Raw genomic sequence first — 24,425 nt, 5'->3', positions numbered from 1 at the left:
CCGTGTTATACGGGGGTTACCTGTATTGTAAACTCTCTCATTAGTTATGAAATAGGTTTAGAATATTTTGAGAAGGTCTAACTAAAGTAAACATTACCTTGAATCTAATTTTATTGTCATTGGTTTCAATTTATATTTCACTCATATTTCGAAAGTTTGTTATAATATAAAAATTATGATGCATAGTGACATCTCATATCAAAAACATTTTGATGCAGAAATGAGTATGTTTGGGGTCAACGGGTTAGGTCAAATGAGGTCAACACAAATACTCTGGAACAACATTGGACAGGTTAATGTTAATAAATTTTAATCTTGTTAGATGTCAAGTACGTTTGATAGATTTTTGGTGTAACTGCATTGGATTATCCATGTTTCCTTCCTTAAAGTCCAGAAGTTTAAATGTTCATTTGTGTCTTAGTCTGTGAAATTGACTAAGGAGTGTCAGGAGTCCTGATTATTAGAGATTGGGGTTTAATCTTATGGGATATAAATGGTCATCATAAATGTTTGAAAAATTACATCTATTTGATAACTACAAAGTAAATCTGAAGATCACTATATTGATGTTATTAGTTGCTTAGATCATAAATAATAATATAAACGCAAGAATACCAAATACACTTCTTATCCCTTGAAGTAGCTAGTAAATTGCTTTCGTAATTCGACATTCAAACTTTCATCGCCTAAACCCACCTTTGTCTATCCTTCCGTTCATAATAACAGTTTCATTTTTCTTTTTCTAATTCTGCTCAGATTGTTCTTGATGGAGTTAATAAGTAACATTTTACATTTTGTAATTTTTATGTTCCATTTAATTAAAATACCCTATACAATTTGTTTGCTATTTAGAATTAAATTAAAATGTGATTTTGCAGCTGAAAAGATAAATAATATACTTTGTCCCTGGTGCCAAGTACTGTAGCCACATACGTAGATATAAGGATAGCTTTTTTTCAAGCACTGTCTCAATTCTATCAAGATCAGTGCCACTGTTTCTAGGGTAATTTCAACCTCTCGGGATAATGTTTAGGATAGTCTTATATTTAGGGTAAAATTGCTGTGATTTGATATTACTCATTGCGCCACAAGTTTTTCCAGAAAAAGTTTTAGTCTAAAACCATTGTTTTCCCTATAACTGGAGGGTTTTAGGATAGAACAACAGAAGCTAAAGAAATAAAGCAGATTTGTGCTAAGTACATGGGTGTACACTGTATATTACACCCAAGTAGAACTTTGCTTTTCTCAACCTTCATGCCATTGAGTCATTGGCACTTTCCACATCAGATGTAAATTAATACTTCTGATAAAGCCTAAAAATGTTAAGTCATTTTAGTTATTAAAATTTTTAAAAACAATGAATTAAGAATTGTTCTGATTATTACTTCACAATAATAGTACAGGGATCTGTCATAGAATTGTTTCTTGTTTTTTTTTTTAATCCGAGCATGAGCGCGATGGTCGAACTCAGAGAGTTTTCTCAATTTAGGGTAATCTAGGTAAAACGAAAGCGCTGTCAGGGTAATTCCACCAGAAACAGGCAGCAGCACTGATCAAGATACAACAGCCATTCAATGTCCCAGTAAAACAATTTGTTTACAGTGAAATTTATTTTTGTAAATGTTTAAATATACATACTGTATTGAGAGACATTGAAATATAATTAGAAAAATTATAAAAATCTTGTAAGAAAAAAAATTAAAGTTTATTCATTTGAAAAAAGTTGTCTAAATTAATATTTTAAAAGTATTGTTCAGAATATTTTTGCATTAAAAAAATTTATATAATCTTTAGAATCCCCCCATGTTCAAGTTGATGATTCTGGAAAGAAGGTACGCCCAAGCCATAAACGTTGTGTGTTGATTTTAAGAGAGATTCCAGAAACAACACCTGTAAAAGTATGTTTCTATCAAGTAAGATTTTATTATATTCTATAAAAAATATTAATTGTTTTTAATATAATTACAGGAAATAGAATCTCTATTTGACAGTGAAAACTGTCCAAAATTTGTAAGCTGTGAATTTGCCCATAACAACAGTTGGTATGTAACATTTGAATCAGATGAAGATGCTCACCGTGCTTATTGCTACCTTCGTGAAAAAGTCAAGACTTTTCAGGGAAAGCCAATCATGGTAAATCTTAATTTAATAATAAATTGTCATTTGGCCTTTTCATGAATTTAACTGAATTTTGCAAAATTAAATTTTTGGGTTTTTTTTTGTTACCTTAGTATGTTTCATTTCAGGTAATATACAGTAATGCTAATAATAGAGAAGTTGTGGCCAGCGTTATAAACACGAAAACGTGTACGTGGACGTTCAGCACCATCTTCCTGTAAGTTTAGAAGTTTGACTGTGACATTTGGAACATCGAGCATGATTCCACTGATGTTCCAAACACCATTGTCAAACTTTTATGCTTACAAGATGGTGGCGCTGAACATCTGATGTACACATGTTAAAATTGAAAACATCGGCCACAACCTCTCTAATAATTATTGAATGTTAATAAAATTTTTTAATATAAATTAGTTACGCTGTTAATGTTGATTGCCATAAATTTAACTTATTGTATATACTCATTCAAATTGAATGTAAATGCTAACTTAAATATTATTTCAGCTCTTAATTGTAGCATTATATGAAATAATATATGATTAAAAGACAGATTTTTTTACAATGTAATTATATAATTAAACTTATTATATTGTTCAAAATTTCACTTTTAATTTATTTTTAAAGTCAAAAGTTCCTCAATAAAATTACAAAATTGAGTAGACAAAACTATGAGGTTAAACATAGTAAAATGTTTTTGCAGTTACAATTTCTTATTTTTTAAAACCTAAATATTAATTAAAATTTAATGTAAAATTCAAAAAAGAATCTATACAAACTAGTTTTTTTTTATATATAGGCCCGTATCAAGGCCAAGTCCATTACTCGTGCCTCCTTCATTCAGCCATCCAAAAATGGCTTGCGTCAACCTGTAGAATCAACGATGTATCTAAATCAACCACAACAGCAGCAGCAGAGATACAATTATGGAAGTATACCTACAGTACCATATAATAATCAACAAGTAAGTACAAAAATTATAACTGAAAAATTAAATTTTATATTGGCAAATTTTTATTTATATGATACTATTGGAGAACTTGACATGAAACTTTTAAAGTATGCACACTGAAACTAAAAATATCCAGCAGACACAAACTAATAAACTAAATGAATGTTTTTAACTGTTTTAAATTGTCATGTTTTAGTTAAATTATGATTGTTATTAATAAAACTTTCCAATTGCATGCATAATCAAAGACAAGCAAGCTTCTTTCCAATGTACAGAACTGTAGTTCTTTCCATTTCAAAAATTGTATTCTGTTAACATTCCATTTAACTTAACCTGAGGATTATGGTTTAAAACTACTGAAAATGTATGTTTAGTTTATTAAAGTCTGTTTCTGCTGGATATTTTTGGCATCAGCATGTTTATTTCTAACAATTTTTATTCAGACATAGTTTAATTAATTATCATATTTTGAAATATTAGGTTTTCTGTTACTACAGCATAAAATTTTATCAAAAAGAATTCTATCTAGATACTTGGATTGAAACTGTTGTTGACTTTTCATTGACTAGTAAATAAGAAATTGTGTGTATATTGTAATATTTTACTGTAGTAGCCATTGTAATATATAATCATATATTCAAATCTATGTTGCTGTTTATATATATATATAATGTTATGGACAAAGTGATCAATCGAGCATTATGAATGACCAAAAAGGGCACGCAGTGTAATAAATATTCATTAATTTATCAAATTGACTGGTCATTATGAATACTGCTATCACCTAGTCGGGCAAAGTGATGATAATACGTTGAAAAGTGATAATCTGACATACACTAGCCAATTGGCACTCTGAATTGCTGATTGTATCGTGTTGAGTGCATATTGCATTTAGTACAGTGATACCCTGGACTTGTGCGATAGGTGGGACCTAGCGATAACCGCGTAAGTCAGGGTATAATTTTGCAATTTGTGTAAAATCCAAGTCGGATGTATGTAAGCTAATAAATGCTCTCGTTAATCTTATCTTGTCATTTGATTTGTTCACGGTTACAAGAAATCACCACATAGTCTCTCCAGTCTCCGTAGATATAAATAACACAAAATAAATTGTGGCTATGTGTCGATTCCGCGTGACAAGTCCGAACATGTTAGCAGAACAATAGTGTGAGGGGAGTGAGTAATCTAGAGTTGCGTGGCGCTCAAACAAAAGAGGAATCAATTTGAAAATCGCATAACTCTGGGTTCGCGTAAGTCTAGGTATTACTGTACTGAATTTTAATTGTGCGACATTTTAATTTCATTAAAAAAAATCTCCACTTATTCCATTTCGAAATATTTATTTTTTGTGAATTATTTCAAGTTATTTAAAAAAAAACATGTAATGTTTTAAAACTAATTACTATTAACTATATTAATTAAATGGTAATTTTACCTATGTGCACCGTAATGGCGGCGGTCGCAACTGTTTGTGCTCCCGGCAGATTCCTCCCAGAGGGAAGCCACTGGCAGGCTGCCGACTGTTTAACGTCACTAGATATATGTTTACCGTCACTAGATACATACTAGTTATTGATATGTGTGATCAAGAACTACTGTGAATTAATATCCAGTGATATTACAGTATGCGGCCTGCCAGTAGCAGCTCTCTGGGAGGAATCCATCAAAAGCACAAGCAGATGTGACTGCCACAAATTCAGTACTAAACGCAACACGCATGTGCAACTCAGATGCGAGTGCTGATTGGCTAGCATATTTTGGATTATCACTCTTTTACGCATTATTATCACTTTTCCCAATTAGATGATAGCAGTATTCATAATGACCGGTCAATATGATAAATTATTGAAATTTATTACAATGCCCTTATTAATCACTTTGTCCATAACATATATATAAAGTCCATGAAGTGAATAAAGTTAAGCTTAACTGGCTATCCTAGTTTTTTCAATGAAGCAAGTAACAATTTATTTATTTTGAACTTTTCTCACTCCCATTTTGGATAAAGTAAAGAACAAAGTTAGTTTTATTTTACCTGAATTATTACAATTTTTTCATCATAGGTTGGATGGATAAAAGATTTTTTTTCAAATCTAGAATTTATTATGCTATTACATGAAACAAAATGAGAATATAATATTACTAATTTGAAGATGATTTTAATATTTAATTTTTAAAATGAATAATGAATAAATTTAAATTTCATTAATTTTAGGTATATCCTCCTTTTTATCCTCCAACAATGTTGCAAGCTTGGGCTCCAGCAACTCCAGCTTGTTTTGATTTGGGTGCAGTAAGTAAATTCTTTATTATTGTTTTCTTCAAATGTTCATGAATTAATTAATATTGTACACTTACCTGAAAAAGACTTGGGTGTAAAAAAATACTGGCCAGAACTTAATGTAATTATATAAAATATAGAAATTATTGCTTCAGTATAATTAATAAATTTAATTGGCACCAGCATTAAGTAAGAGAGACATTGGGAGCATAAACTGCATTATGAAAGTACAATTTTAAATTGATTATATTTGTGAAATTTCAACAAGCATTCATAAAGTTTATTGTGCTATAGATTGAGCATCATCAGTTTTAGATGAATTTTTTATACATAGTTAAATGTGTATGTCAATGTGTGGTTGTTTTCATGCTATCTACAAATAACAAAATATCAGTGAATTTTTTAAAAAGTAAATATTATGAAAAACTCCTGATAGGAGAAGAGAATTCTTAAGTTCTGTAGTCTGTTCTTTGTATTTTTGAACATTTAATCCTGTAAAGAAATATTAGCAGTAATAATTTTAAATTTAATAGTTGTTGAGATATGTAAATTGATTCACAATCAATTTACATATATCTAAATAACTTGTATAGATATTTCAATCAATTTTTCAAATGTTATTACTGAGATGATTCAATTAAAGATGATCAGATTTGTATGTACACAAAAAGTAACTGTGATAATTTTTTTTACAGCACTGTATCTAGTAACATTTAGAACTAAGTGTCATAAAATGCAAGTTTTGAGAATTAAACATATGAGATAAAATTTTTAAAAATATTAAGTTTTTAAGTTAAAAGAAATATTGCTTTTCATATATTTTTATCCAGTTTAGCTTATGAATAAACTTAACTGATTTAATGAAGTTTTTTCCCTCTTTAATACAAATATATTTTTTAATTGTTTGGCCAAAAAATTCTTTTCTTTCACAAGTTTTCAAGTATTTTTATAAGAATTTTTTCTAAAGCATACAGAACATACTGCAAGTTTAATTTCAAGTGAATTACTTTAAAATTTCACTAAGTTCAACTGCATTGTTAATTTGCATTAAATCAAAACTGTCCAAGTCCCAAGTACTGAATATATGGTTTTTCACATAATATGGTCTAGGTTATATCAAAATATTATAATTGTATAGTTCTAGCTTGAATCTATTTTTTGTTTACCTGCCACCATTTGACAGGTCTGTAATCTTCATTTTCACTTGTATTTACACAGAATACAAGAGAAAATGAAGAATACAAATGTAGTATTTCTTTATCTTAATTATCTCCATGCCAAACACAACAATTTGCCATTACAACCTTGTATCATCATCCTTTTACGGATAGTATATTTACTGATGTTCTGATTAGGACATAAACTTGCATCGATAATGCACTCAAAAGCACCATTAACTGTAAACCTTTTGCGAACAGATTTCTGAGAAATGCCTTGACAATGGGAAATTTATAGCTTCAGAAAAATTTGAGAAAATTTGTTATTAAACTTGTCAACTCAAAGTGGGAAATTTTTTACTTTATAAACTTCAATTCAGTGAGGTTTTACTATATATTGCTTTCCATTGACATTTATATAGAACAGTGTTTCTCAACGGGGGCAATATTGTCCCATGTGGGTGTTTTTTTATGTTGAGTGGGCGATTAGTAGCAATTTATATTTTGGGGGCAAAAAACAATTTTCTGCGCAATATAGTAAAACATCATATTAAGAATAATTTAGATATTTTATTCGTTATATTGTACAATAATTAAACAAAATAACATTATACTAGTCACTAGTCCATTCAATGCAGTATGAATTTGGCATTAGCCTTGGCCCTCAGCATCGGAATTTTGAACTGAAGGGGGCGATACTATGTAACGGGTTTGTTGAAGGGGACAACGATTTGTTAGAGGTTGAGAAACACTGATATAGAATGACTAATTACCTCCTAGTTTTTCTAATAGGGTTTGGATCCTGGCTACTTCAAACCATTCCAGTCATTTCATTTGATTATCGTTAAACCACTTACTTGTAACATGCAAGACATTGACATGTTATGTTGTCGTGATGAAAGCAAAAATTTTGCTCAGCAATTTTTTCCTCAAATGGTAATAAATGGGTTTGATGTACTGTAATCCAAAAAATCTTGCTGCTACTATAACCGAACTTGTTTTTCCATTGAAGCCAAAGCTACTTATATTATTACTAAAAATAGTCATCATGATGGTGCTTTTTTTTTTCATAATGCATTGTTTTTTCAAAGACAGATTTTTAATAGTTTTTAAATTGGTGCCAAAACAAACGTGCGAGTAAACTAAAATTTTGAGTCATGTAAGGTAAATGCCACTACTAACAATTGTGGTAGTGGCATATCCAATTATGTACTTTAATGTGATTTGGTTTCAGTTGTGGCTTTCTTTTTAAATATTTGGAGTATGTTGCTTTCTTTTCCATATTGACTATGGTTTGTGAGACACTTTACTGCATATCTTGTTTCTGTTGCAAATCTTATGTCAAGAGATGATTTAATTGCAAGTCATTTTGCAATTTGTCAATTTTGATTTGTATTCAGGCTTTAATTTTCCAGTGGGATATTGATGTCAGTTAATATATTTTGAAATAATCCTTTTGTCTCAACCAATTTTACTTGCGTTTTCTGTTAAAGATGCATTTGAATCTTGTACTTTTGATGATTTCTTTATTACAGTCTACTGAAAAGTCTCTTCTTCAGTTTAAAGAATGTTCAAATTTTTATGATACAATATATAAATATTTAGCCTACACAGAATTCAGAGATGGTTTGGCACAGAGCACTCAATTAACCAATTTATTTAAAATTTTTTAATAATTTATCGTGCATGTTGTTTTTAATGTTTAACTTTTTCACACAATTTTTCTTAATTCACAAAACAAAGTAGGTCTTTGCATGGAAATATGTATAAATTTTACTTCATGAAACCTAATACTGTAAAATGTAGGATTGATAACTTTTTATCATGCTGTTCAAACATGAATCTTAAGAGCTTGAGTAAAGGAAGATTCTAAGTAATGAACTGTAAATGAATCATAAATATGACTATGAAAAGCGGGTTAACCTAATAGCTGCTTATGATCAAAGAAAGAGCTGTTTTTCTTATTCCCATTTTCTATCATTATATAGTAGACTCCATATATGAGAATTTTGTCTACAGCATTTTATTAAAGTTTGTCCCTTTTTTTTTCCCAAATATAATTACATTCTTTCAATTAGGACTTGTTGGACTGCAATTTTAAAATTGCAGACATGTAAATTTCCACTGACAGACTGCCTGTCTGTCATTAACTCTTTAAACACAAAATTGGTTGATTGAAAAGTTGTTAGACTAGTTTTGCTATACAAGTTCTTGTAGCCTAAGGAGTAAAAACAATTTAGTCATTAGCAACAGAGGTAAAGTGAGGTTTCAGAGCTTACTTAATTAATTAATCTTCAGAACATAGATAAATTAAAGTTGATACCAGATATGGAAAGCTTGGGTCAGGAGTCCCCAATTAACTATATACAAACTTTTAGTATGGACCAGAAGTCATATGATTTAAATTCAAAAATTTTTTCCAGAGGAGTTAGTTAGATGATTAGCATGACTGTTGTTAATAGGAAAAGGTGTAAGTGGTGTAAATGGGCAAGACACTACTAGAATTGAGAGCATATGAGGGGTGTCCAAAAAATGAAAGCTTGGCTGTAATAAAGGGATAAAAACTGGTAATGGTAAAGTTTTATTTAGTAATTGGTACAAGTCATTTTTGTCCTACATAGTCACCAATATGATTTAAGCACTTGCCATAGTGTGACACTACTTTTTGAATTCTTTGTCATAGACTTCTACTATTAGTGACTGCTTCTTTCACCTTATCATCTGTTTCAAAATGTTTTCTACTCAAAAACTTTCAGCTTGGGAAAGATGAAAGTCATGGGGAGGCTAAGTTGGCTCTGTATGGTAGATAGTTGAAAACTCAAATTTTTGAAGCACAGCTTGAGTGGCTGAAGCACAGTGTTTTCGCATGTTATCTTTTTTGATTAAGCATTAAATGCCATTTTCTCATACTTGCTTCATTCATAATGTGATCTCTATATACTTCTGTTATTTGCTTATGAACTTTCTTTTCATTTAGAAAGTGAATAACACTTTATATTTGGAGAGATTTTCAATATTTGTGCACATTTTAACCCTTGACAAAACAGTAACAATAAGCCTGCTGTTGTAACTGTTACCAAAACTGCACATATACTAAGTTAACACATCAGAGAACAAACTGACTGTGAATCAACAGTGGTGATTCATTTGCACAAAGTGCTATATGCAAATATCTTTTGTTTTCTGGGTGTATCTTGTTTTTTAAATCGAATAAATTAAAACTTGTGGACTGGCATTGTGACAATGACAATAATTTTGCTTGTATTAATCTGAAAGTTCATGAACAGAATTCATTGTTTTACATTTATTTGAATTGTAAGGTGTACATGCTATTCCTCTATTTCAGTGCTCTCAACTTTTCTGAGGTCATGGAGCATCATTTCTGTACTTTCTATTGCACAGAGCATTAGCATCAATATGTTAACTAATCAGTACATAATTTCATGTTTACTGTTTTCCAAAATAGTGAAGCAGTAAACTAATAAACTATATTGTGTTGAATAAAGTAGGAATGTGGAATGATATATAAATAAATATGTTGTAGTACATTGCAATAAAAAGTAAAATCTCTCTCATGGAACACTTGAGGCAAGTTTACAGAATACTGGTTGAGAATCACTGTTCTCTTTTATACACTCAACAATACCTTTTATACAATGGAGTGTCTTCTAGACAGTTTGACTTTAATTTTTGTGAACAAGAAAGCCCTTGAGAGAGAACTTGTAAAATCTGTTGTAGATAAGATATATACTATTGTGAGAAGTAAAGCTATTGAAAACAGTTCCTAACACAGAACTTTCATTTGGGAATCTGCCTTAATTTTAAAATTAAATTTGGTAAATCTCCAACATTAGCATTACTGGGAAACTGTACATTGTCTATTTTAATTACAGGCTACTAACTTTTACAATGATTTTTTATTTTTTTCTTCATAAGCATGTTTTTCTAATTTATAAATTTTTATATTTCTTTATTTTATAGTCAGTAAAAACATTTTAATTGCAAAATCTTTGTACAAATTTTAAATATATCCAGTGTGGTTTATTTGTCATTTTCCTGAAGATATTTTAAAATATCAAATGTATTGAATTAAAAATACTGTTTACTTAACATTAGAAAACTGATTTCACTTTTTTCTTCAGTTTTTTTCTTAAATGAAATAATAAACTGCTTCTTCGATTATTTCATGTAAACAATTTAACATTTTTGAATTTACAATTTTTGATACTTGTGAATTCATAAGGATGAAAGATTTTGTGGGATGTTTATATACACTATTTGTGTTAAAAAAATTTTAATATGGCTGGCCATGCAGCTGAAAATATATCAAATAAAGTTTTTATAATAGCCTGCTAGCTATGTAGTAATGTCAGCCTGATACGAGAGTAAAAACGTATTTTTTGGATTGTTTGTAAAGTAATTTTGTTTTTTTTTTTACCACTAGACGGATTTGTCATATTTTTCTCGCCATATTTATTCTAAACTGTATTATCGTTATATATTTTGACAGCTAGCATTTTAACGCTTATTTGTAAAAAAAAATTGTTTGATTTTGTGCAATCGTTTATTTTTTGTGTCCCATCAAATACAGAAGATAGAAAGCAGCATTTTCGGCATATTTTGCTCTTTTATTACTGAAAAAGGTAAGAACGCTGTTCAAGCGAGAAAAAAATTGTGAGACATGTATGGATAAGATGTATTGACAGAATGACAGTGTGAAAACTGGTTTACAAAATTTTGTTCTGGCAATTTCAATATTGAAGATGCACCACGTTCTGGATGGCCAGTTGAAGCCAATGAAAACAAAATAAAGGTACCGATTGAAGCAAACTGCCGAATAACAACACGTGAAATCACTAAGAGATTAAGTTTGTCAAATTGAACCGTTTATGATTACTTGAAACAAATTGGTTTTGTGAGTTAGCCGAGGGTACAAATCCGTAGAATTTGTACTACTTAATCAGCACAGATTAAGTGAAATCTGTTCTTGGGAGTTAATGGATCGGGAGATCCATCTCTAGTCGAAGGATGGCATTAAGGACATTTAAAAGGTATCCAAATTTTTAGATTCAGATCCATGTCAGGATGATGACACCAGTTAATCAAATTTATTATACACGGATTAACACGTGTTTACAAATCAATTTGAAGAGGACCAAACATTCCTACCCAGACATAATGTGACAGAGCCTCAAACATAAAATATCGAAAATTTAATAAATAAAAATGCAAAATTAAATACCCAAATTATAATTAAGGAAGTCGTGAAGAGAGAGAGATTACATTTCTAGTTAAGACATACTACCTCAATATATGTATATTTTCTTCTGTATTTTAGATTCTGTGTGAATGTTCTTATCTTTGGTTTGTTCTTTGGCGGCACTTCAATAAACATTTTCTTCTATTTAAAAACTTAGAAATGACAAACTTTGTATGAACTACGGGAGTCAAATATGGGCGTTGGCCATGGGGAGATATGGAATACGTCCTTCTCCTCTGGAATTTCATGGCGTACTCCCGAATAATACTAAAGATCCCCCCCTTTTTCGATGTTTTTCTCCAATGAGAAAATTGTATTATTTCCACTTGTTTAGGAAGAGTGGGGGTTTACAGAGGGGTAACTGGACTGTATGTGACTCAAAATTTATGAAGATAAGAGAAAACAAAAAGGGTGTAGAACTTCCATTGAGGAGGAAGTGAATTTTACCAGTTTCCTATGTTTTTAGCTTAAAATTTTTCTTCTAAAATTAGAAATATTTCTAACATTTATGGATTTGACATAAATTTTCAATTAATAAAGGGGGGTGTTCAGAACTCAGTTTTGTTTCAAAGCTTGATATATGGGTTCCACATGTCCTTAGAGAGATGCTCTCTTAGGTGGGATTAAAAAAATTTTTTTTTTTTTTGGAGCGTTTACCAGACAATTTAACAATTGATTCGAAAGTGTACTGCCGTTGAGTAAACAAATTGAGTAATATCATCAAACAGAGAAGGTGGCCAGAATTGATCGACAAAACAGGTTTAGTGTTCTACCACGATAATGTCAAATTTCACACAAGTTTGGTGACTCGTCAGAAACTGTTATAACTTAGATGGGACGTGCTATCACACAACCATATTTGCCAGATCGAGCACACTCAGATTATTATTTGTTCCAGTCTATACAAATTTTTTTTAACTAAGACAATGTCAAAAATCACTAGGATCAGTGTTTTGTAAGCAACAATCAAAACTTTTATGAATGTGAAATCATACTACTACCAGAAACGATGACAACATGTATTTGATCAAAATGGTCAGTATATAATTTAATAAAATATTTATTAATATTGACCATTTTGGTCAAATACCTGTTGTCATCATTTCTGGTAGTAGTATGATTTCACATTCATAAAAATATCATGGATAGTGACAATATTTTGACCCATAATATCTCACTCATACTGGATTATGGCAATGAGGCTCCATCAGAAATGAAAATAATTGTGGTAGTTTATATATCTGGTATTGCTAATTTACGTTGAATAATTAATCAGTAATTAATATTAAGTAATCTAATTACTAATGTTACTGTAGATAGTTACCATATATATTAAGCTTTTGACACAGAATAATATGAATATTACTGTTTAAAACTGGTATGTATACATACATTTGGATTATATAATAAAATGCTTAAAATGTGTATTTGATTTGTAGAATTTGATGCTATCTGTTAATAAATTTATTAAATTGCAGGTATTTTCATTAAATGGGCTTGCACCTCAAGCTTCTTTTAAACCTATTGGTAATAATGGCAGACACAATCTTCATATGCTAAGAGGAAGGTAAGGAATTTTGTTGTATTTTGTTGAACAGTATTTTGCTGTTTTATTAATAATACCTCTACTTTTAGGGGTTCAAAATCATATAATCGTATGCATCAAAATTATGATACTGACCAAGGTAGTCGATTGTATGACCGCAGTCAGTCGTTGCCTTATGTTCGTCAACAACATACCATGATGAATGGTACTTCTGGTACATTGACTTATTTTCCATATGCCTTTAATTCTAGAAATCCTTATGCCTTTGGACTAGATGTTCATGATATATTTGCATCAAATACTCAATATTCTAAAAGGCAAGACTCGTATTCTTCCCTTTATTCACATACATCTCATGCACAGTCCCAGACATCCAGTCAGTCTAGGAATTTTTCAAAGCAGGAAGTAACTGTAGGTGCCAGTCATCCAACTCCAGTGCAAGAATCAAGGATAGCTTCTGAATTAGTAAAAGAATTACCAGGACAACCACAAAGGTTTGTATTAAATTTTCACTTAACCTGTACTCTTTGTGAGGTTATAAGAGTATATTTGGTAAACTTTTAAACATTATATTGATATGGTGATGAAAAAAATCTATTCTAGAGGTATTCTTTGGTCCCTTGTCTTTTTATCTTCTGTTTTACTCTGCAAGCTTATTTTTCTTTCTTTTCTTTTTCTTTGGGAAACACATTTGAAAATTTAATGTATTACAGCATTATTTGTGAATCATAACAAAAACTAAGTAAACATACTAAATATTAAAAGTAATTGACAAGACTATATCTTATTTATAAAATCGTACTGCCATTTTATGTCAAGAGTTGATATTTGGCACAGAGTATTAGGTGCCCAAATCATTTGTGCATAAAAAAAATCCAGACTTGTAGGTAATCAGGTGACTTAGAACCGAGTCAAAATAAAATACAAAATGGCAATCCTCTTCTACAAACAGGCACGTCACCCCACCAAAGTCAAATGGGGGAGAGTACCACCCACAGTCATTATAAGAAATGAACTCTTCTGACCTTAGGACTGAACACGTAGTTTCTTCTATGTTAAATAAAATTTGTAATCTAATTTTGTAAATTTGGGAGTGCTTCAAATATGACATTAAAACAGTTTTATGTCGTTACAAGTGGGTATTTTTAACATTATCTAGTATAGTAAAATCGTGGGACTCATGAAAATTTGATGTTATATTAGGGTTGTCATTACATCCGATGACGTTATAATCGGGTTAAACTGTATATTGTTTGTGCAAAATAAAAAAATAATTTCAGATGATAAAATAGCCACGATTTTTTTTTCAAAAACAGAAAATTTTCGTTACACATCAACAAAAATTCAACCCTGGCCAACACACAACGGAGAGAAATTTCGAAATTGGATAGGTTATATTTCATTGAAAATGTGTCGTGGCCAGTGAAGTTTGAACGATCATGCCCAAAAGCGATATCAAAGATGATTGGAGAACGAGACCCACCTTGAGTGTCAAAGTGATTCCACTTAGAAATGAGTCTCCGAGTCATAGTCTTGTCCCAAATACGGTTTTGCCATTTTACTTGTTTTATCTAATATATTTTTTGAGACACCGCAAAGTGTTGACACTAGACATTGGACTTTTTCACATCCACTTTATTTTCTTATGTCCTTCACAGTTCTTAAACTAATTATCCCAATTGCCAATGGTGTTTCAGGTATAACATAAAGGAGGGCATAGTTTCAACACAGAGAAAATTTTATTTAATATTATTTTCAATTAAAATATAATTTTTGTCTATACTTAACTGCTTTACCGAAACTTAATATTTTTGTCGACTACCAGCCTCAATTTAAAACTTCTGGTCAAACCAACCAAACACTGGCTGGGTGGCAACCCTAATGTCACCATATCTTCTAAAATGGGACTGTAATACTGACTGAATGCAATCTCTCATTGCTGTATGTGAAAGAAAAGTCCATCTTGACAGACAGACAACCTCATGTATGTGGGATGTCGTTTATTCTCTGTTTCATAGACACATACAGTTTCCAATAAACTAATACACAATTGTTAATATTGTAATTTTAAAAACAAATTTTGATGGTGTAGGATTTGTTTAAAAGATTTGTTGCTGTCAGATGTAAGGATATGTCATCAGCTAAAGTTTATAAGATGATAGTTGTAAATGACTTCTTTCAGATTACCTCATATATCAACATTTATCAAATTTGTTCGTTCAGACCCACTAGTTTTTGTTAATGTCATCCCATTGAAACCTTTCGGCTTCAGTGAGATGAACTTGACAATGCCAATTGGAAACTGTCCTGATGTAAAAAAATGTCAGCGACTTCTTAAACATCTCCATAAACACTCCCCCAGATGGGAATTTGATTTTCATTCAGCATTTGTTGCCTGGTATGACTAAAACCCAAGAAGAATTGTTTAATAATGTATGATAATTGTGGGTTGTAGATTTATGGTTAGATTTGTAGTGCAGTACATTGTAATAATATACAGTGTCTACAAGAATAAACAAATGTTTAAACAATAAATGTATTGTGTATTGTTCTGGGCAGCATCAGGGATGAGAAATGTTAGCTAGTTTCTAGAATTTTGCTACAACTTTTTTTAGTAAAATTAGTTAAAATGTTACAGAAAATTTTCTCCCAGCTTATACTCTGTGTCCACATAATGGTACTGAGCACAGCTGTTGTCTCTATTAGCTGTGTATATTTCTAATACATCAAAGTATGAGTGAATTAAGGTCATTGATGGGTCCAACAATTTTAGCTTTGCCCCAATTTGTATAGTACATCAAGTTGGCTAACATATGCTGCTAGGACTGTATTGTCCAGTTTCTTGTTAACTGCATACTTGTGTTTTTTAATATTGTCATCTATTTTTTTATCCATGTTGATGGTATTGATAGTAACAATGGGCAGTTGATCAGATATAATTAATGAATTATAATACATGCAGGGTTTCTACATACCTGGAAAGTCAGGGAATTTGTCTGATTAGCTGTCTTGTTGATTTCATTTGTGGATTATGGCTGACCAAGTGTAGCCATCTGCAGGCAGCAAGAAGTAATGCTGCAACCTTTATTATGAATATAGCAGAATCCATTTTTCCATTGAAACATTTTTAATATTAGAGGACACTGCTAGATGTACAAATCTGTCTTTTATAAAAACTTTTGTCTTTCTTATGTGCATAATTGCTTCCTTATCTGATATCATCAAAACCATCTTACAAAAACACTGAAAATTTTTCTGGTGCGCTTAGTGCTAAACCTTGCACAATTGCATATAATGAATTAATTTTAATTTTGTGTGTGTAATAAGTCTTACTTATTGTTATATTGTATTTTAATGTGACAATGTGCGAAGTGCCACCTATGCTTCGGCACCACTTGACCGAAGTTTTTACACCACGTTTGCAATGACAAGAGTTGTTAGGACTGACATCACTGTCTTTTGGACAGACACAGAAATTTTTTTGTGTATGTAAGTGCTTGGACTCTAGATAAATTGGGTAAAAGAAGTGCACTTTACGATTCAATTACAAAAAATGATACCCGCTTATTGATTATATAAACATTTATATATAAATTTTTGACCAGTGGTGAATATTTGTAGTTAGTTCCTAGTGACACATTCAGTGTGTCACTAGGAACTAACTACAAATATTCACCACTGATCAAAAAGGAAAGGAAGTGACTCTGGGGTGAAAGACACGATCATCCTTCGGTAATTAAATTGAAATTTTTTGCTGAGACTTAAACCAATTTAAGAAAATTTTGTTTTTCCCAAAATTTTTGTCAAGTCCTGGCTCTCACAGTAAGAGTATATATTAAAATTACTCATAATCAGAACTTTAAATCACATCAAATTATTTAATTTTTAAAAAATTGTTTTATGTTTTGACAGTTAATACAAAGGTTTACAGTTGCAGGTCACTTTTAAAATCAACAGTAATTAATTGTTTATGTGAAGAATTATTATAAATTGCAACACTGAGGAGAGCATTGCAAAACTTCAGGGATCAAACAGTCCCTAATATAATATACTGCCAGATCAATCAGCATTTTTAAATTTTAAACATTTTGAGATTTTAAAAATGCTTTATTGTGAATTTGAGAGAATAATCTGCAATACTCTTGATAATGTAACATTGATTAAAATTTTTCCAAAATATTTTAACCCTTTCTGAACCCCCTCCCATACTTATTGTTCTCACCCTCAGTTTGAGATAAGGTGCCAATGAATTGATTTTAAAAAAATGAGAACAAAAGTGCAAAAATTGATAAATAATACCAATAAATTACAAATATCATTTTTTATTTTAGTAATTATTATTGTGTAACAAAACAATTTATAATTTCTTTCCAGTATATTAAAATATTTATAAAATTTATTAAGGTATAAATTTATACTTTTGTAACTGACTACAGAATTCATTAATTTCCTGCACTTTGATACATAGTTTAATAATTAGTTTAATAGACATAAAGTTGGGTTACAAATATCACTGATTTTGGCAAATATAGGGCTTAAAAATTGTCAACATTGATCATACCTGTAGTAATACTGTAGTATGTTATAGTTTTGAATATCAACTAGGTAACCTGATCACTTTTTTTACGTGGGAAAAATCACTTAAAAATTTTTCAATTTAACTTTTTGTTTAAATTATGTTGCTGTTTAAAAACAGTTGCCCTTTTTGTTGAAAGATTGGTTTTAAAATTACATGTTTCTAAGTCAAAGAGTTCATCTTTTTTAAGCACAATACAGTACTATTTGTATATCAGAGAATACTGTTTGATTTTATGCTTCCTTGTGTTTACTAGATTTACATACAAATAATAATGATAAATGATGATAAAATAAAAAAAAAGCTCATGTTTTGTTTGTAAATTGCTTATTTTTCTTTGTTTTATGTAGTTTTTCTTTCTAACTCTGCTAAATCCCTTGCTTACTTGATTATTGCAAAACTTGAACAAATTGTTTCAGGTGACATTTCTAATCATGTCAATGTTATCTCTAAGCACAACGAAGCATTTGTGTTCTTTAGAGAAGTCTCTGTCTGGCTCTGACTCATTAATCTTGCTTATCTATTATTTGTACTGTAATAAGTAAAACTGAACACCAATATTGATAACAAGATACCTTGATAGTAGGCCTACAGATCACCACCAATCATTATTACATAAATTCATAATTTCTGGAATTAGTACCAGTATTCTGTTTTGAATAAATAATTGTTTGTAAAAACAAAGCTCTACTGTATGTGTGTAAATTTTTTCAGTTAGTGGATCTTATGCTACTTCCAGTATGAACTATTGTGAAAAACAAATAGACTTGTACTCAAAATTAAAGAATAATCTTGTTTGAGAGTCGTCTGAAATTTATTTTTGACTGTTCTTGATTGCAGTCTGTTTATCTAATGTACTGTCTGTCCAATGTACATACTATAACTAACTAATGGTCACATACACTAACAAGAATTGGAGTTGAATATAAGTTAGTCATAATTTTACTTTAGGTACATGAATGCTATTGGTTACTTTTTAACTCTCTCAATCTTTGTTTGGTGTATATGGTAAATTTTTAAGAGCTGTATGCATTAAGTGACATGATAGGTTATATGTTTATTTTAAATCTGAAATTAATTGTAAAGAACTGAAATTGTTTTTAAATGAAGTCATCAAAGTATCTGGAAAATAGAACACTTGGGATAAATTTGTTGTTCTGGTTTTTCTTGAATACTACACACTTTTTTTTCCTAACTAGTCTGCATCAGACATACATGAATTTGTTGTTAGACATTTGTTTATTAAAAACTCACTTTATTTGTTAATAACCAAAAGTAAAGAAAACTTCTCAGTAGATTCAAGTAAATTGGTGATGAACAACTTTTTCTGGATGAGGGTTGTACAGGAACTTTTTAGGCTTCTGGTATATTACATTTATCCTTAGTGTTGCAGGCTTTAAGCTTGTTGAGTACTAACATGCTCCATAATTGCCAATATACTAGGAACTAAAAGACTTAATAATGATGTAAACTAGTAATTATATAATTACTCTCATGTTTTCACTGGTTAAGTTTAGTTTGAATGTTCTTTACGATCAGCTTACTTTATGTTGTATAGTGGCATGAGACAAAATACAGGAAAATAAAATTTCCAAAGCCATTAAACTGCAGGTTGCTCATGACTGAAATTTACTGTTATATTTGAAATCATAAGCATTACTTTCATGAAATGCTAGTGAATGATGTAATCTAATGATTTTTTTCACACATTTGATGAACAGTCAAATAGACAAACATTTAGACGTCATGATGCAATATTGATTATTTGGATATTTGAAGTGAACGTCTATGATAGTTCAATTTTATTCTAATTGATCTTTGTGTGTGTGTTCACATAGGCTCTGCTTATTGCTGTACATACAGAAACTAATTTAAATAAATGTCTACTCAAGAAAAATGAGATTGAAGTGTAAATTTAAACAATAGTAATGAGTTGTGTGTAAATGAAATATTTTTTTCAATAATCGAAAGACTTGAGAGGAAATTTTTGAAATTTGTTATACTGGAAATAGAATGTAAAATTTTGTTAAACTAGAATTTTTTTAATACCTACATCCCTACATCGCTTAAAAAAAGAATGACATAAAATTTTCAAAATCTTTACTGTCAAGTCCAGTATAATAATTAATAAGCAGCAATGTAATTTTATACTTAAAAACAGTATAGTAGTAGTAAGTTAGTGCAGTAACACAACAAAGTAACAGTACTATCAAATAATACATAGTGTATGATCCATATGAGTTGCTTTAATGGAATTAAGAAGCAGTATAAACAAGACAATAATAATCAGTACATATTAAAGAATAGAAGATAACAAGATTTCTGCTACATAATGTAAATTTTGCCACATGACTATTTTTATCACTGGCAAAATAAACCATCAACCGGTGAAATGAACTGGTCCTTATGCTGTTAAGCAGTGCTTGTGTAGTAATAAACAAGGAGTTATGAAAAATGTACAGAAAATATTGCCATGTATTATTTTTTTTATAACAACCAATCTTTATTACCAGAATGGTTTAGGTTTGTGGCTCTGGTAAAAATGGCCCATGAAAACATTACACGCCTTGTTGCAACATAAAAGTGCAAAGATTTCCAAGCTGGCTTTTTTTTATAAAAACATAATTTTCATTAATTCTTCAAATTTTTTTTTTTCTTGAAATTCAAGATGAAAATGAAATTGTCGTATTTCTTTAATGACATTGTTTCACAGTTTATATACTAAAATTGTGAAAGGAAAATTATATTTTTCAAGAACTTTTTTACTAAATCACACTAAATTAAATGTTTTTAAATTACTATGTAATAAAAAAAATTTGTTTTTAATTCTGAAGTTATACAATCTTTTTATTTCTAAGAGTCCTATTAATCAAGTGATTATCAAAAATTGGGGAAAGGTTGCTGAAAATTGTTACAATGATACTGAATACATAAATTCAGAGATGCCTGTTATGAATTTTCCAGAAACTGTGTGAAGGACAGACTTGCAGATAACTCACTAAAAGCTAACAAATAATTTTTTATGCCTTTAAATAAGCACACCAATACTATAAGGTGTATCAAGATATGTGTGAATATTAGTTAACACTTACTGAGTTTTTAAATGCAATGTTTGATAATTATGTACATCATTAGTACAATGCTTAAAATGAAAATATGTTCAAATTGGTATAAGAAATTATTGTCTTTATAAACTATGTATATGCTAAATTGGCTCCATCATATGTTATGATGCAAGATTCGAACCAAACATCAAACTAAATCAGAGGGAACCAAAGAATTGGTTCAGTAGCTCTGGCATAAGCAAAGTGTTGACTTTGGATATGCATGCTAGTGCTACTGCTATTTGTAACATTGAGTTAAGGAATAAGAGTTTGATCAGGTAAGCTACCCAATTGGACAACATTGACTTCAAGAGCTCAGCAACTTTGTCTACATAGAATTACTAATATGCCGAGTCTCTCGCCAATCAGCATGTTCATACCAGTAATGTGGAATGAACAGACTAGATACTTCCAGTTTGCAAGTGACTGTCTAAAGATGTTTCTGTACATCATCAAGTTACCACGGTTACACGAAAACTTATCCAAAGATATGTTGTATTCTTCTGACATCATGATCAAGCACTCTGGAAAAGCCTATGCAAAAAGACAGTGTAGTGACATATTATTATGTATGATGTAGAGAAAATGGCAGATTTCATTAATTTAAATTTATTAGAAAATAATTTGTTGATAAATATTCAAAATATTAAGAACTACCTTATGAATGATAAAAGGGATTTTTTTTCCTGTTCATATATTTAGTTAATACAATTATTAGGTATATTATATTAACATTATAATTTGAAAACACAAACTTATTTTAGAATAAACTTCAGATAATAAAAGTCACAATTATCATTTTGGTAAATTAAGATAGTTTACTCCAATTTTAAGACATTTATAATGATGTCATATCAGAAATGGGGTGGATGGGGAAACATTGCTCTAGTTCAATTTCCAACTGTGACATATGATTCTATGCTGATGATAGTTCTTTTCTCAGGTTAGCATATCTGAATTCATAATTACTTGTTTAGACTTAGTTCTTTGCTTACAATAAGTAATCCATTGAAACTAAATTGAAGAAATAAATTTTCATAAATCCATTGCTTACAATTACCGGGAACACAACATTTTCATTCACACAGATTATTTTTTAGGGGCTATGTCTCTAAGGTTAATACTAAAGTATTTAAAATTATATTACTAAGTGCAGATTGTATGTAAATACAATCTGCACTTCTTAAAAGCAACCTATGTTCACAAAGAACAAAAAAGTTAGCAGATAGTAACAAACCGATCACAGCAATAAATTACTCTGCGGGAGATTTGTGTTGTGACAAATGCAGCACTTTTGACATGTCACTTTTCATGTTTGACTTATAAATTTCATATTTTATACATTTTTATGAATATGTAGAAACCAAGTCAATTTATATATTGTTCACTTATATTACAGATGTCCAATTATTATTAGTTTTTTTTATAAGAAAACACTTTCATTAGGAATATAATTTTCTGGTCATTTAGATTTATTTTGGAGATCTTTAAAATAGTGGCAATAAATTAGAAATACAAATAAATATATACTTACTTACTATCAAAAAACATGACGACTGATAGCATTATTGAATGCAAGTAAAGTTTAATTGTGATTTTAAGCTTTTATGATTATAGTTTTTGACATAGTATAAAATGTCCTCCTATATTAAAATGTCAATACAGTATAATTTTTATAATTTCAGAAAATTTTTCTTTTTATGGAAGTATTTTGAGAAATGCAATTTATAGAAAATGGTTTTTCATAGTAAAGTCACTTAAAAATTAGATGTGTCCAGTAAAAATTAAAACTACTTCATTAATCAAACCCCATTCTCGTTTTTTCAAGAGAACTGAGAAAAATATATTGAATATAAGTGAAACTAGTTTTGAATTGCTTTCACAGTAAATATGGATGTACACTTTTGTGATAGCTATATTCAGATTAACATTGTACAACTGAATTTGTACATGAAATTGTTAACAAAGTTTCAATTTACTATATGTATAATGGTTTTTCTTTTATATTTTGTTCAAATGTAAAGGTTTTGCTTGTTGCTTTTTGGTGGACTGTTACATTGTCTGTGTCAACTCCAGTCAACTGAAAGAATATTGTGTCATTCTGAAGGTTAGCTTGCATACATGTGAAAAAGAAAACGCATGAAAAACTGGAAATAGAATTTTATTGGATGAGGGAAATTGCTTCACACTACAAAATGTGGAAACAAAAATTTTCAAAGTTTTGGACTGGCAGTGGAATTTGCTAAATGGAAAATTCATTAGAAATGGTATTGCATATTATGGATTATTTGCTGTACTTTTTGCACTTGCTGGCAACTTGATGTTAGTGTGGACCTGTTTGAAGGGCATGAATAATTTGCTTTTTAATAATTGTTTCAAACTTTTCAATTTTTTGTGTGTTATACACACAAGTGAGGAAAAGAAGTGCTGAAATTTAGTGTGTAAGTGAAGGTATAACAAGTGTTTTATAATAGAATAAGTACTGTGCAGAAAATATTTAACATAGTATAAAATGTATAAATGGTTTGACTATATGCACCAGTAGCTGTCTAATATGGGAGAGCTAATTAACTACTACTTTACATAATAGTGTGTGTGTGTGTGTATGGTCTTACCCTTAAATACTGTTACAAGTAATTTCAATGAAATAAAATAATATAAAGGTATTTTATTGTTATATGATTAAGTAGTATACTCATAAATACATGGATATATTCATTTATAAAATGGCTGCTTTTGGCTTTCACACAAACCTTCAATCTATTGTCACTCATCAGTAGCATTACAACAGGGTCTCCAAAGGGAAAAGTGTTAGTGTGTGAAAGATCGTTTCAGATAGTGAATACTGGAGTGTCTTCTTGCAGGTCTTGTACTGATATGGATTGAGTTCAGTCTGCTGGAAGTAAATCTGTTGGAAAAATGAAGTTTGACACATTCAGAGTTACCTGATGCATGGTATCATTTTGGCAGTTGAAAGCCACTTCCATACTGAAATATTTTCATCAGTGAAAAGAATGTTCGTATCTCTAGAAATTGTCTGAGTAATGCTGTAACATACATTTTGCTTTTATTGCAAGTAATATTTTCTTTAATAGAACTTCAATATTACCTCAGATTAGGATAAACATGAAAATAAGATTTCAGGATATGTGATAATTTAGCACCTAAGGATTTGGTACAGATAAGTGGATCCTTATTATGTAGAATTCAAAAAACCACAGGATTGTGCTTATAGACAAGGTTTATGATATTTGTTTTAGCTGGTTTCTTCTGCATTAACATATATACAAGGAATTGGCTAAAATGAACAACATAAACCTTGTCTATAAGTGAAATCTGACAGTTTTTGGATAATTTAATATAATGAATTTATAGCATGAAAACAATTATGAAATGAACACCAATGTTCTTTAAGAAAAATCTTTGTGAAAAAC

At 29.9% G+C, this 24,425-nt stretch overlaps 1 protein-coding gene across 3 annotated transcripts in view; it reads left to right on the top strand.

The window, feature by feature from the left end:
- Positions 1-24,425, top strand: part of LOC111624882 (la-related protein 4-like) — a 171,708-nt gene that overhangs the window by 127,849 nt on the left and 19,434 nt on the right. For all 3 annotated transcript variants that reach the window (XM_023367857.1, XM_023367856.1, XM_023367858.1), the window contains 6 exons: positions 1,795-1,898; positions 1,969-2,133; positions 2,915-3,079; positions 5,283-5,360; positions 13,244-13,332; positions 13,401-13,805. In XM_023367857.1, coding sequence (XP_023223625.1) covers positions 1,795-1,898; positions 1,969-2,133; positions 2,915-3,079; positions 5,283-5,360; positions 13,244-13,332; positions 13,401-13,805 — 1,006 coding nt within the window. The remainder of the gene's footprint in view (positions 1-1,794; positions 1,899-1,968; positions 2,134-2,914; positions 3,080-5,282; positions 5,361-13,243; positions 13,333-13,400; positions 13,806-24,425) is intronic.

Source organism: Centruroides sculpturatus, unplaced genomic scaffold (assembly GCF_000671375.1).
Source record: "Centruroides sculpturatus isolate CEXI.00-Female unplaced genomic scaffold, Cexi_2.0 scaffold476, whole genome shotgun sequence".
NCBI lineage: Eukaryota > Metazoa > Arthropoda > Arachnida > Scorpiones > Buthidae > Centruroides > Centruroides sculpturatus.
This window is presented reverse-complemented; position numbering and strand designations above follow the sequence as displayed.